General features: G+C 37.3%; 1 protein-coding gene across 1 annotated transcript in view; it reads left to right on the top strand.

Annotated features, from left to right (window-relative positions):
- Window positions 1–15,836, top strand: part of LOC119785164 (atrial natriuretic peptide receptor 2) — a 131,770-nt gene that overhangs the window by 69,066 nt on the left and 46,868 nt on the right. The window contains exons 8-12 of the mRNA XM_038287617.1: window positions 3,994–4,114; window positions 7,643–7,717; window positions 8,606–8,683; window positions 11,729–11,833; window positions 14,386–14,457. Of these exons, the coding sequence (XP_038143545.1) occupies window positions 3,994–4,114; window positions 7,643–7,717; window positions 8,606–8,683; window positions 11,729–11,833; window positions 14,386–14,457 (451 nt within the window). The remainder of the gene's footprint in view (window positions 1–3,993; window positions 4,115–7,642; window positions 7,718–8,605; window positions 8,684–11,728; window positions 11,834–14,385; window positions 14,458–15,836) is intronic.

The following is a 15,836-nucleotide window of genomic DNA, read 5'->3' as shown; positions in this document are numbered from 1 at the left end:
TTTAAAATAACTCCAATCTTCAATCTAAAAGATTATTTAACTGAATGTTTCTAGTACTCATTCAAGCAAGGAAATAGATTCCTGTTTTTCTTAGATATGTAAAGTATGTAATTCTGATCACTAAACCGATTACTATTAATCTAGACTTTTATTTTTTAATATGTAAATAAAAGCGTTTTGATTTTATTTCACTGAAAACAAGCAGAAAAAAGCAACCACAGAAACTTACATTAGAAGTCAAATAAAAAGGGAAGAAACTAAAAGGCAAAATAAACTTTTAAATGTTCAACTGTTTAAAAAAAAAAAAAAAAGGTTATAGGTCTCTGGAAAGTTTAGACTTTATGGCCTTGAAATCTAAGTTTTAAAACTGACTTGAAATGGAGAAAAAAACAGTCAAAGCAGAATTTAAAGTTTCAATATCAAATTCTCACAACAGATTACCTTAATGGAGAAGGACAGCAGGGCGCCTACTTCATGGTGCAGAATTCAGTTGGTACCTCACCAAGAGGAACCGATTTTTACTACTAGTTCTACTGTTAGGAAAATGACAGCTGTCATTCCTACAGAAAACTAACCTGACTCCACCAGATGGATTTGCGCCGCGTATCCATCTTGAAACCTTCCGTTGAAGTAATTTTGGGAAGGGGCAAAAATACTGGTTAGCTGATTGGTCTATGTTGGTGATAGACGGGCCAAATAAACCAATCAGATCAACGAAGCATATGACGTACTAACAGAACGACGACGGAAACACAACCACAAGCCAGGACCAAGCCAATTGATAGATCAAACTCTTGCCGAAACCAGTCGGGAGAAGAGCAAAGACATCTTTTCCTCTGAGAAAAGCCTCCAGAGCAGTGTTTTGCTCTTCTTTCAGTGAAGAAATACTCTGTAATTCCGATAAAACTTGCTCGATAGCCACGCTAACGCTAGTTTCATCGGCTGAAGCCGCCATGTTCTTTAGACTGAACTGTCGCGCTTCTCGTTGCGTCACACCTCAATCTGCCTCAAAGCTAATGCTGATTGGACGTTCGTTTGGTGAACGGCTCCAAATTTTCTTTAACAAAAAGTAACCAGACCGATCTGCGAGTGAAACCTTGAAAGCTCGCAAGATCAGGATGGTCTCACGAGGCTAACAGAAAACATCCCTCAGAATGGAAGGCACATTTCTGATTCAGTCTATCCATCCATCCATCCATCCATCCATCCATCCATCCATCCATCGTCCTTGTCAGGGTCAGGGTGGGGCCCGTGCATATCTCCAGCAGTCTACGGGCGAGAGGCAGGGTACACCCTGGTCAGGTTGCCAGTCTGTTGCAGGATTCAGTTCGTATTAAAGGCAAAAAAAAAAAAAAAGACTTTACATCAAATTAGACAACTATTGCTGAAGTTGACACCATTGTTCTCCCCCTGAAAGTTCGGTTTATTGGTTAAATTCTGAATGTCACAAATAAGACAAGGATTTTTATCCAGATTTGGCTTTGAATCCTACTTTCAGCGTTCAGTCAGGCTGTCGTTTTCATCCAGATCTAATCATCCCTCAATACTGCTTTAAACAAACACTTTGAATAGCTTGGTTCCTTTGATGGTAGAAGAAGAGATTGCTGCTTTGTGTAACATTTTAAAAGATATGCAGCTTAGTTCCTGTAGGTAAAGTAACAGGACTTTGCTAAACCTCTTTGATATGGTAAAAATAGCAAGCTAACCATTATCTGCTGTCACCATATATTTATAAGGAGTTTTCAAAAGTCAAAATTAGCAGTGAGGTTTTAGTTTCTTCTGCAAAGTAACACTAAACATCTATATGCCTGAACACCAAAACATACACTAATGGTACAGAACAAAGACTTTTATCGTCCGTTAAAGTTTGGTTTCAGAAGAAGCTTAGAAGATCCTAGAGTGGACATCGTAATCATTAACCCTTAAACTCCGCTGGGATTTTAACAAACACAATATAACCATGAGCTTGAGGCTCTTTGGGATTGAAGTGAAGTTTGCTAGGATCACCACCAGAAGCTGTCTTGCTGTAAATTAGGTTAACAACAGGTCACAACCGTAAAAGGACAATTTAATACTGAGTTTAATACTAAATTATTCTTTACTCTTTTCATTTTGCATTCATAAGAGAGAAACTTAGTTGCACTGAAGGTCTTAAATTGTTCTGGTTTAAAATAGAGCTGCTGGTTTGAATAGTTTGCCAATAAAAGCGATTTGGAATATAAAAATCTTTATTTTAACTTAAAATATTGGCAAAATGTGCAAAAAAAAACTTGTTATAAATCCATATTTGATATCGGTCAGGCTTGGCTCTGATGTTCCTGCTTCGTGGCTCAAAGTAACCCAACACAGTTCAACAGAAGTTGGCATGAAGGACCAATCAGCCAATGAGAAGTAAATATTTGTGAAATATGTCTCCAGGCAACTAACATTGCATTCTTCTCAATTTTCCCTCCTTCTTCAAACCAATTTTTAAACTAGAGAGAGAGGCCTAAATGTAAACAAACTTTTACATTTACGGCTTACGTTTCATTAAAGCTTCTTGTTTTCGTAAAATTTCCAGATCTGCAATACAGATCCCTCATTCTTTGATACTTATTTAAGACCTTTGACCTTTCTTTTAAACATACCCCTTTATACTAATAGAAATATTCATATTGTGAGCTTTCATTACCCATTTTGCACAGAAGAGGCTGATTTCACATAATCTGAGCGTTTTGGAAGGATGTTTTCAAAGGCCTTGCAGTTAACTCTGACTGAACTCACAAAATTATTTCAACCAAATGTTAAGATTTATGAAATTCTATCTCAAACCAATTCCCATTAACTTTTTTATATAGTATTAACACAGACCTATTAAATAAACATTTCATGATGCATATAAATTAATGTAATATAGAATATTTATTTATAATGAACAATTGTCAGGTTTGTGTCTTAAGAATTAATTAAGTATTCTTACTCAAAATATACTATGTGTATTTATTTCAATCAGATACAATTTATTGTTTGAGTTTTATATATCTTTGAGTAATTTAAACAATAAATTTTATGTTTTTGAAATAAATACACTCAGTATTATTTTTCAGAAAATATACTTTATAAATACTAAATACATAAACTTGATGCTTATGTATTAAAATGGAAAAGTTTTATTACACAAATGAATATGTAAGGTTTATTTATTAGGTTGATGTTAAATTTATAAAAAAAAAAAAAAGGAAATGGAAATTTGTTATGTAATAAAATTACATAAACCTTAAAACTTGGGTGAAATGTTTTTGTGGAGTGATCCATTAGCTACATGTATTTTAATCTCTTTGGGTCTTTTGTTATATAAAGCAAGGAGTAACTTAATTAACCACAAACTAAGGTCTGTATTCTGTATTAAATGGCCATAATCCCACTTTCCTTTTATTAATCATAATATTGCCAATATCAGCAGAAAAAATACAAGCCGACCAGTTATAATAAATGGTTTATTCCCAGTTTAATCAATCATAAATCTCTATGAGATGATTTCTGCCACGGTTTAGGGGGTACTTTCATTTCAAAGAACTCTTTGTTCTTGACTTTAAAGTAGAAATATATATTCCCCTAAAGTTCAGCCACAGCACATTTAGATTAGTGAAATAAAAATCTTAGAAACACACACACAATTGTTTGAACACAAAGTTCTCCATGTGACGAACTTCATTATCAGATCCAGACAGTTATATGTGTCAATATGGGATGGAAATCAAACATAAATGCCAAAACTGAGCAAGTCTGGTGTTGGTTTAGAGATTAAATCCATGTCGCTGGATATTATAAAACCCAGAAAATTGCGCCATAGATTCAGATTTTCTTTTATGTAAATCCATACGGTGCTGTCGCAACCTTGGAGCCGAAAACATTGTCTCAATGATCCAAACACCTCCCCTGTAATCTGATTTCTGTGAGAACGCAAGCCAGTTTAAAAAGATGCTTGTTGTTGTTTTTTTCTCTCTTGAACAGGAAGCTGAAGCTGGAGAAGGAGCTGGCTGGGATGCTGTGGAGGATTCGCTGGGAGGAGCTTCAGTTTGAGAGCCCCAATAAATACCACAAACGAGCCGGCAGCAGGTTAACCCTCTCACAGGTAGATGGACTCGAATAATTATACAAAGCACATAAATGAGGCAACACCTACTTGATCTCACATTAAAAGCTTTCTTTTTTTCTTTCTTTTTTTTGCCTTTTATTGATGCATGTTGTGAAACTGGCTTTTATTTTATACAGTATACAGGCTTTTATCTTAAACACATCAGCCTTGAACAGTTTTTTTTGCTTTCACTTACAATAAAATGTTTAAGACCATGAAATACATGTTTTTTATCAGGATTTTAGCCGAGAAAATACAGAAAGCTTTTTTTTACTGTGATTTTATATATTTAGAAGAATATTGTTATCTTTTACAGTTTTCTGGGTATTTATTCCAGATTAGTGGAGCATAAGAACTTAAAGCTCCTTCCCCGTGTTTGGTTTTGGGTACGGAGAGTAAATTTGGGCCAGAAGATCTGAGAGGTCTGAGTGGATGATCCACAGAGAGCAAGTCTGTAATGTCTTCTAGAGCTACATCATTCAGTGATTTATCAAGTAACAGAAGTATTTAAAATTTATTTTGTCAGATACGGGGAGCCAGAGGAAGGGCTTTAGATCTGGACTGATGTTCTCTACTTTCTTAGTTTTAGTGAGGACGCTGGCAGCAGGATTCTGAATTCTGAATCATCTACAGCTTTATGATCCAGGTTTTAGGCAGACCTGGGAAGACGCCACTGCAAGGATCAGTTCTCATAAAGATGAATGCATGAATTAGCTTTTCAACATCCTGCTGAGACATTTTTCCTTTAATCCTCACTGAAAAAAAAGAATGCAACCGTTTTTGGCATTTACTTAATCATATTCAGTTACTTTAACACATTTTTTTTTCATGTTAGCATGTTACAGTAAGTAAATATGATTAAGTAAATGCCAGAGACAGTTGCATTATTTTTCTTTAGAAAGAGTCTCTGAAGGTTCAGGTCTGAGTCCATCACTCCCAGATTTACAACCTGATTGCTGGTTTCTAGCTTCATTAAATGGAGCTGTGTTCTAACTTTTGAATGCTCTTCTTTTAATACAAAGACTGCTGCTTATTTTTTTTTATTTAGTTAAAGAACATCTGGGAAAAATCCATGTGTTGATTTTTATGTAATGTACCGTACAGGTGTATGTCATCTGAATATATACAGTAACTAATGTGGTTGTTTGTTAAAATCTGAGATAGGTAGAGTATATAGATATTAAATTAGGAGGGGTCTTAAGATGGACCCTTCGGGAACACCACATGTGATTTTTGTGGTCCCTTAAATAAAGTTATCTACTAATACAAAATGTCCCTGTCCTTTAAATTAGGATTAAACCGGTCAAATGCTCCACTTGTCGGAGGGATCCTAACCCCTAGAAGAGTAGAGAAGGTAGTAAAAAGGATTTGAGAATAATGGAAATTTAAAAATTGGTCTAATTTGTTTAGAATAAATAAAATCTGAAAAGAAAACCAAACTGTAGGTGCGTACTCATCGCTAAAAAGTTGTATCTTTACAACATGGGAACAAATTGGTCTCAATACACATCATGCTCAGATCTAATGAAGCAAAGTCACAGCCCTCTAGCAGCCTGGAAAGGGAGAGTGGAGAACCTTCACAGGAGCATCCAGCATACCAAAGTACTCAAAGAGTACAGCCACGACTCCTCCAGTAGGTCACAGAACACAGAACAAGATCTGAGCACTGCTGGCCTTTCTGCTTATTTTAGTGATTAGACTAAAACTAGTAAAGTGGAAAGGTCTGAAAGCTGTGTGGTCTGTTATGTCTGGTGTAAAGCAAATATGGTGGCAGTAATCTGAGGGTCTGTGGTTGCCTTGCATCTTCAGAACTCATGCAAATTATCATATTCATGGAAATATGAATTGCTTCCTCTCCTAAAAAATCTTGAAAACAGAGTCAAGACAGTAAGGCAACATGCTGGTGAAGAGTCTCAGTCATTTGGGTCATAGTCATTCCAAAAAAGTTAAAAAATAATCACTGGAGTTAGTTTCCAAGTTTGAAGGCATTTTGCTTCCCATCCAGGAAGCTTTGCAATTAAAAGGGTCAGAATTAGCGTTAGGTTTTATACTTTATATGTGTAGCCCATGTTCTCCTAGCCTTGTTTTGGCTTAGAGAACATGCAAATTTAACCAGAAGAACAGGTCTGCCCCTTAGGAATGGGGAGCCATTTTGGATTCTTTGTTAGCCTGGGCTAAGCCTCTGAAAGGGGGGTCATTAGGGCCAATTGTTGGGTTGGCAGCCCAAAGGAGAGGTTTTGTCTAGTGTTGCGCCGATGCCATTTTTTGGCCCAGATACCGATACCCGATACCTGGCTGTGCAGTATCGGCAGATACCGATACTATAATAATGTAAAATAATTGCCATCATGGCTTTGTCAAGCTGCTGCCTACCTTTGTGAAGCAGGAAAAAATCTAATACAAAGTGATTCCAGTAGAACTTTTTATTGCCTACCTGGAATGGATGACAATAGTTGAAGAAACTTATGGCTCTCAAAAGGGTATTGGTGCCCTATTTGTTGGTACTCACCGATACCGATATCGCCATTTTAGGGCGGTATCGGGGCCCCGTCCGATACTGGTATCGGTATCGGCGCAACACTAGTTTTGTCCCCTACATGAGGATGGCGAGTGGAAATGATAGCGGGAAGGAATCAACTCTATCGCTGCAAAGGCTGAAACCTGACTCCAACCCTGTTCTTCTGGTTCAATTTCCATGTTTTCTAAGCCACTGTATGGGTACTGTATAAAGCCTCGAAATCAACGCTAATTCTGACATTTTGAATTGAAAAACTTCCTGGATTGGAAGCAAACGTCTTGAAACTTGGAAACCAAGTCCCGTGGATTGTTTTTGAACTTTTTTGGAACAGTAAGGCAACGATCTAAGGCACACCAGCAACAAACATATTCAACTAAAAAAAGCAATTTCTATTTATCCAAGTAATTTGGTGCAAAAGAAATCTGAACCTGCCAAGAACAAAGTTGTAAATGATTGCATTTTACGTCTGTCCTGAGCTACGTTTAAAAATCCCGCAGGCCTGAGAGAATCCTAAATTCTCTGCGAGTTTAAACATTCCTGAAAGCCTTTCCAGCGGTTTAATCCAAGGTGGCTGAGCTTGCAGCGGCAGATGCACATCATATAGTCGTTAAAATGAGCTTTTGGTCTGGCCTTGCTCCTTACATTCAGGGTACGATGCCTCATTGCGTTCACTGGGTGTCGGGTTCTGTCATCTGGGGGTGGAATGCATCTCTGGGTTTCGCCTCTGCTCACACCTGCAAGTGTTCATGGAAATCCAATACACACACCTTTTTTAATGGCTGCTTGTCATACTTGTTCTTCCCATGTTTTTCCAAACTTCTTAGACTTCCAATCTTTTCCATCTACATTCATTACAAATCTATAGTCAACAGTGATGTTTAGAAATCCATTTTGTATTACAGTTATAGTAGATAATTCTATTGCAGTTTCCTAAAAATACTCCTTTCTCTGATCTAAACTCACTAACAGACGTCTGTTCTTCTTACTACTCCTCTCCATCTTCTCAGAGAGGCTCCAGCTACGGCTCCTTGATAACTGCCCATGGAAAATATCAGCTATTTGCAAAAACTGGCTATTTTAAGGTAAGGCTTAGTGAGTTCTGACATTTTCAACTCCTGCACACTCCTTTCCCACCCACACACATGTGCATGCTTGCAGAGAAAGAAAGCTGGAGAGCTGGAGAGGCGAGAGAAAGAGAGTGTGTGGGCGAATTTAGGTAGTTGGTTTTAACGTGAGCTGCAGAATGCGTCAGTTTGCTTTCCTGTTTATGTATTTATTTTTTATGTTTCCTGATATGTACTACTGTTTCACTGTCTGGACTCAATCATTAATATATTGTTGCTAAATTTTTGGACTAAAAATGGAGAAGGGTGAGTAGACCTGTGACAAAAATAGCCATTTTTTAGCAGAAAGCTCTTTTTTTATTATTATTATTTTAATACTAACAAACCTCTTAAGTTTCTACACTGACCTGAGGTGATAAAGTCCAAAGCAAAAAACATGATGTAACAGCTTTGGTAACCTGTAAAAGCTGAATAAAATGATTTATTTTGTTGCAGTGAGAAGTGGTTTCAGATTGTGAAGCTGTTACCAGCTTATTGTGTTTCTCATTTGAAAACTGTCCGATCTCGACTTTAAAACAGTGCCAATGGCTGACCTTGCTTCATGGTTACAGAGGCAGTATTTTTTTTTTCTTTTAAACGGTCCCTCTTGTGTCTCTGAGGAACCAGATCCCTAGTTTATAGGAAGGATTACAGGCCGTCACACAGCAAACAGCACATACACTTCTCCCTCTGCAGCAGACAGAGAAAATAGCTATAAATGTACCTGTACATCTAAATGTTCTGTCTGCAGAATGGAGCCTCGTGGTTCTTTTTTATGATTACTGCAAGAGATTCCTTAAAATTGTTCTTGTTATTATGAAAAAAAAAATCATCATTGGCTCTGCATGTGTTTTATTTTGCACACAGGGGAACTTGGTGGCCATTAAACATGTCAACAAGAAGAGGATAGAGCTGACAAGACAAGTATTAATGGAACTTAAACATGTGAGTATTTATGTTATGTAACAACCCTCCACAAAGCTGGATTTTGTTTTAATTGAGCCACAATCCCTAAAAAACCAGAAATTGAGCTAGAATTTTTAGGTGTATGTTATACTAATGAAAACATTTTTAAGACAGAAATATAATGCTATGCTCTAGACAGCAACTGAAATCCTACACAATAAGGATAAAAAGATTGCTGTTCTCAGAATTTTTCCAATCATATGATTATGACGTTTGGTGGAGGATAAAACTGCTAGAGAAAATTTCACAAAATGAATAGTAGCTGCAATTTTGAGAGAGTTAGGAGATATGGTTGTCCAAAGCTGCAGCAAGGCAGAGAGAGATGAGGAGGAAGTTCAAGCCTCATCTTCCACTGATTATAAGGGTGTGACTTTAAATCTCTGGCAAACAAAATGGACAAACCTGGATGAAATTAATAGAATGAATAACCTATTTTGAAAGACGTTATTAACTAAATGCATTGCTACTTATTATGAAAACTGTTACACAGTAAACTACACGAACAGTTGAAAAGGCATTTTTTTTTTTTCCTAGTAGGTAAAAAAAAAAAAAAGTCTGGGATATACTCCATTAATACTTGTCAAGGTTGATTGGAGTTTTGAGGATCCGAAAATAGAGATGAGGAGGCAGAGATGAGTTTTGCTGATTTAATTAATGACTCAGAGGCAACTGAGGCAAACATCCAGGAAAATACAAAAATACTGAAAACCAAAAATCCAATGAATATTAGGGGAAAACACGCATGGAGCGCAAGAGGCAGGGAAAACCACAAGAAACCAGCAACAGGAACTGCAGAGGTGGTGTATATATGGGGAACAGAACAAAGTTTGGGCTAATGAGCTGATGTTGAGCAGGGGTGAATAGAGCTAACTAGAAGGGAGCCAAGGGGAAAGGAACAGGCACAAGGGGGCAGCAGAGAGTAATACCAAACTGACAGAAAACCAATATAAAGACTAAGAATAACAAAGAAACTTAAAATAAAATTAAACAGAGGGCAGAACCCTGATACTAAGTGTGCAACATACTCTATAAATAACGATGAGGATCCAACAAATTGAAAGCCTTCTTGCTCAGCAACAAACTCTGGATCACTGGATCATCTGAAAGAACTACTTAAGAGGGAAAACATAACCTCCAGGGAGGAGCACAGGGAATAGTTGTCGCATATACAAAGGCAACTTAGTCAGACCTAAAGATGGCAAGGAGGGTAGAAAAAATTTGGAGAGCAGGCTCTAACAGAGCAATATAACAGATGTGAGTTCAGGGATGATGATCAGAGGCCTCAGGCAGAAAGAAGAACAGATAGATGAAAGTCTGAGCAGAACCAGTGAACTGAAGACATTATTCAATATATTCAGTTTCGGAATAAACTCAGCGAAAAATTAAAATATTCAATTAAACACCGAATTTTTCATGTTTTTTTCTGAGAAACTGTGGAATCTACAGAGCCTCTTCCACCTTAATCTGACAAAAGATACATTTTCTGGTGCTGTTGGAGACAATGAGGACCAACCTGTTGCTCTTACAACCAAAGTCCTGGAGAGACTCCTGTTGGCCCAGCTGAGTAGGCAAACAAGCAGCTTTTAGGGCTCTCTGCAGTTTACTCAACAATGCTGGAGGAGAAGACTCTTCTGACTTTATATCTTCTTCATTTCCATTGTACCAAGAAGTGGAAGCCTGGCTTTTGTCAAAAATGTTAAGGCAATGCTTACGGTTGTTATCGGAAAAATGAACATCTTTAAACCTTTTTTACATAAACAGCAGCAGCTGTTGATTAAAAAAAGGTAACTTCAGCTGGGGAATATTTACAAGTAAGTGATAAGGAAGCTGGAGGAGGAAAGAGAGGTAAAGAAAAAGCTCACAACTTGTGGTTTGGTGATGGAAACTCGTCGTGGCACGGGGGGGGGGGAGCCATAGCTGGGAAATTACACTGGCAGGCACGGAGAGGATGGATGCTTGTGGCCGTTGATCATTCGTACATATAGTTTACAGCTCTTTTAGCTTTAACTTTGTGGTTCAGCAGTGAATTTTGGGTCGTTTTATGTGAAGCTGCAGTCGTTTGGCGAGGATGGGGCCAGTTAGTGGCCATCAGTCAGTCGGGCAGGCTGCTGTCTGAGCTGGCAGCTTCTCCGATGCCCCGAGGGCCTGATGGCCTGTCAAACCTCAGCTCAGGGAAAGAAAAAAGCCAACCAGATGGGGAGAAACAGAAATGCCTGCCAGTGGAAACTTAACCACTTGTGTTCCAGAGAGCAGGAGAGGAAAATAAATGGGCCAAAGGGTAGGCTAACAACATCTCCCGAGCCGTGAAACAAGAGCTGTTCACGCTCTGCGTTTGCTGGGAGAGCGGCTGTCACTCACCGTGGTTGAAGAAGAAAAGAGCCCTGTTGAAGTGATGTTCTGCTATTTTGAAGCGGGCTGCAAATTTTTCGACTGCTGCCTCCATCAGCGCTCTTGCTGGCTGGAATGAAAGATTTTGGATTGTGGCGCTTTCTTTATACAAAAGAGAAATCGGCACGTTCTCATGAAAGGAAGCTGGCAGGAAAATGTTCCCTCTAAATCTTTTAACCTCAAACATCTGTGTTATTTTCCTGGTTCTAGTTAAATAGACCTGTATCATAAAACCAGTGTTTGATTAGTGATTATTTCCAATGTTCCTAGTTTTGCATTTCCTGCTTGTTCCACTCTGAAATGCTTGCCTAACAGGGCTTTATACCCCAAATCCTCTGCAGCACACTGGCTCATTCATAAACCCCAGGATCGACTCATGCAATACATGCACATGTGTCAACTAAGAACCCTGGGCAGGAACGCCTCTCAACACATAGAAACAGACCCAGCACAACCAGGTCCACTGCAAACAGACTATTTTGATGAAAAGCTGGCAGAGTTATCCTGAAAAGTCAATGCCTAAATGAGCCATCAGTCCTCTCCTCCCCGTCCTCTGTCTCCGTGGGGTTTGGGAATGTGATGTTTGGAAAGAGCCGGGGCTCACAGCCGCCCCTGTGTTTGTGTGGTTATTTTCAGATGAGAGACGTTCAGTTCAACCATCTGACCAGGTTCATCGGGGCCTGCATCGACGCTCCCAACATCTGCATCATAACAGAGTACTGCCCCAGAGGAAGCCTACAGGTGAAGTCTGTTTTTTATTAATGAATTTTACTGGATTTTTATGAGACGGGTCAACATTAAGTCACATACACTCATGGATTGGAAGAAAACAGACAGAAGTTCATAAATTTTCCTGACAAATAAGACTAAAAACAAAAAAATAGCATTTTGATTCTTCCTACTCTCTTTTTAGACTCATAAATGATGTTTAGCTTGAAAAATTTAGGGCTCCTTCACAGGGCAGAGTGTAGGCATGAAGTCCACAAATTTGACCTCAAATGAAAGGTGTAAATTTAAGATTTATTATAAGTATGTTTTATGGAATCACATTTTATTGAATATTGTAATTATGTCAATAAAATTATACAAAAAACAAACAAAGAGATGTAATAAATATATATATAATGTATTTAAAATAAAGATAAATCAATTTTGTGTTAAAGCAGCGGTTTTTCATATTTATGGCCTACAATAATAGGTCGGGTCAACCAAGGTCAAGTTCAGGCTTAAATCTCACTAACAATCTATGGAAAGATGCTTTGCATCAAATCTGACTTAGAGCAAATTTAAAAGGAATAATCGGTGGAAATGTTTCCAGATGTACAAAGCTAGTTTACAGAAATATGAGTCTATAAAGTATAGATTCATCATTGTTGATTTAAAATTCTCACTGTACATTTTTTTTAAGACCTTTATTATCAGGACACTTCTAATATATTGAATACAGTAGCAGCCATTCAAAATGGCCCTTTCAAGTCAAACGCCAGCTGAATGGCAGCTCACTTCCCTCCAACTTCCAGCCACTGGAGTGATAACTTCTTGCATTTTCTTTTACTATGAGTCCTCCCTTTCACTGAATTACAGGGTCTGATCAGGAGATGACTCTTCTCTTTAGATCTTAATGTCCTCAAATCATGGCAGAAAGAATATTTTAGTACAAAGATTGATACTTAAAGTCGTAGGGAACTCATATTTGAATGTCAAATCATTCTGGCTTAAACATGTATATAAATGTAGTCTTTATCAGACCATATTGTCCCAAAAGTTAGAAAATTTCTATTAAAAAAAAAATCCTGTCTTAAAATCTGTGTTTTTTTTCTTCGTTATCTTATGCAGGCCAGTTAGTTATATGTCAGCTTGTACACCTAAATTCGGCCAATCATATATCAAGGGTCATCTGTCAATCACATTTATTTCGGTCATAGCATCTTGATTCATTTACAGAATCATTTCCTTTCCCATTGAGTTCCATCCCAGTGTTCACGGGGATGGACGTCTGTGTCTTCGGCAGGCGTAGAGCTAACAGAACTGTCAGCATTGCGAGGCAAGGGCTCAAACATGTACGGCTGTAAGCCTTCTACACCAAACCAAGTTTCTGCTGCCCTGGCGTCCTCTTTCACAACATCTTCGTCCTGCTTTCCTCCCCTAAATAACAAATGTATGACGGAGGAGACTCATTCACGACCTCCGACACTAAACTCTCCTCCTCTTGCAAGTTTCCGCTGTCCATAGCGTTCCTTGACAGTGTCGTTTCTAAGTCACCAATTTAGTGCTACTTGGTCCCAATGGAATTTCCCATTGTGAACCTACTAGCACTAAGTTGCAAACTGGTTAGCAAGATGCTTATGACAAACCGGGAACAACCAAGCTAACTTGCGAACCTTCCGCCACAACAATCCCGCCCTCTTGATAAACGACCAATCACATTCACTTTATTCACTCGTGTAAAGTCGTGCACCACTCGGGAGAATTCAGAAATGCAACAGTTGGAATAGCCGCTTCCCTACGACTTTAAAAAGGAATTGTAGGGGACCAGCCAAGGACCCATCAAGGAAAGTGGGGAAATTTTGAATGGCTACTACTGTATAGCTTGTCCTTAATCTCTCTCACCTCATAGTCTCACCTTCTGCTGTTTTTTTACATGTCCTCCCAGGTAGATAAATTAAGGTTTGAGGTTATAATGATATATTATGTTAGAAATTCAGAAAGGAAGGGATTCAAATATGACCAGCCTGTTTTAAGAAATGGTAAATTATTTGACCTTTTCACATAGTCCTTCTTTACACCAAATGCAAAACAGAAAGTATTTTGAAAATGCTCCAAGCATGATGAAAAACAACCCAAACAGCTGATTTTACTATGGATTGTAAAGGTTTGTTTATTTCTTCTGCTGTTTTAATTGTATCTTTGAGCTCATTTTTCAACTGATAATGAAATGCATGATGAACTCAAACTTCTTGGCCAGGGCTATTGACACTGATATGACTGGGGATCGTTACTGTGGATAAAATTTAACGTCAACACTTGTTGAGAAAGACCCCCCTAAAAGGGCAGTTTGAGCTGATGTGATGCAGCTACACGTCAAACCTGGATCCAGATTCCAAGAACAGGGTCAACTCAGGGGCTTTGGAGTTTTTTTATTAATACCCTGCAACGGCTCCATTTATGTCAGTAAAGATGAACAGGAAAGAAAAATGTTGATTCCGTGCTTCATCATAAAATAAACTTCAGTCTCAGCAGATGAAAAAGTTCAGGTTGTTTCAATTCTTTTCGATCTGTTCTTGCTCTTCCAGGACATTTTGGAGCATGAGAGCATAAACCTGGACTGGATGTTCCGCTACTCACTGATCAATGACATAGTAAAGGTAAGTGGCCTTCAGGCTGCAGATGAGGTAAACAAATGAACCAGACATCAAAGGCAGGAGTATTGATTTATGTGTTTTCGTATGGGCACCAGGAATAGGTTGCTTTCTGTGCTATACAGATATGCGCAAATCTTTCAACGTTGCCATGGTTTCACAGGAACAGAAATGAAGAGTTGTGTAAAGAAGAAGAAACAAGTGCTTAATAATAATGTTTTGTCAACTTAGAGGATGGTTATGATGGCATATAACATGTTTTTATAAGGCGACAAATACATAAAAATCCATTTTAAGTTTAGTTAAGGCTCAGACAGTTTAGTCACAGAAAAAAAAAGATTTATTTAAATAATTATTTTCTGTTAAATTAAAACCTTGCAAAGACAATCTAGAAACAAAGAAAAATTTCTTAAATTAAGTGTATTTACCCTTAATTTGAGTAGGTAAATGAGGTAGTTTGCCAATGGAATGAGTATTTTTACTCTTAAAATAAGATATTTATATAAAATGCACTTGAAATAAGACAATGCAATTGTGTTTTCTTATTTTAAATGTAAATTGTCTTTTTCTATTGGCAAGATGTCTCATTTATCTCCTCAATACAAGAACAAATGCACTTATTTTAAGAAAACAATAACTTATCTTGATTTTGATTTTTTTCTGTGTAAGCAAGGGTTAATTTCTAACATCACTTCCAAATAGAAACAATTGTAAACAAAAAGTGAACTTGAGGTGATAATAAAAAAAAAAAATCTACTTTTGTGTTTTGACATCCACTCATTAGTGCATCTAGTATCTAGATAAAAAAAAAAACAGCTCTAGCCGGATAATATTGCTCCAAGTTTAGATTTTATTTACTCTAAATAATGTAAAAACACTGATAAAATAGTGTTTTTTATAATAAAAAACATTATTTTAATTTTTCTTACATTTTCTATAGCAAAGATTTCTTTGAATTTTTCTCTACCCTAAAATGCACCTTCTTTTGCTTTTTGAACCTTTGTTGATGTCTAATGTTTCTGGGCAACATAAATAAATATTCTGGTTGTTTCATAATCACGTGGTTAAAGGCTATCAAAGTATTTTGCTTGTGATTTTATGGAATCATACAACAGCCTGCAGTTCCATTTTAGCAATTAGACACCTCTTTGATAGTGCCTGTAATTTGTTTATGATTTTCTGACTAAATTAACAATGTTTTATTTATTATTTTAAAATGTGAAGTAAGATGAATTATAAATACAACTATAATTTAAGTGTAGAATAAATGTACAAACATATTTGAAATTATTATGATGCAAATTATTTTTTCTTTTTTTTTTTTTGCTGTTACTGTTGTTTTTAATTAGCCTAGCTAGCCCAGCTAGCTAGCCTAGCCTAGCTAG

The sequence above is a fragment of the Cyprinodon tularosa genome, unplaced genomic scaffold, assembly GCF_016077235.1.
Source record: "Cyprinodon tularosa strain WSP-4 unplaced genomic scaffold, ASM1607723v1 ctg241, whole genome shotgun sequence".
NCBI lineage: Eukaryota > Metazoa > Chordata > Actinopteri > Cyprinodontiformes > Cyprinodontidae > Cyprinodon > Cyprinodon tularosa.
This window is presented reverse-complemented; position numbering and strand designations above follow the sequence as displayed.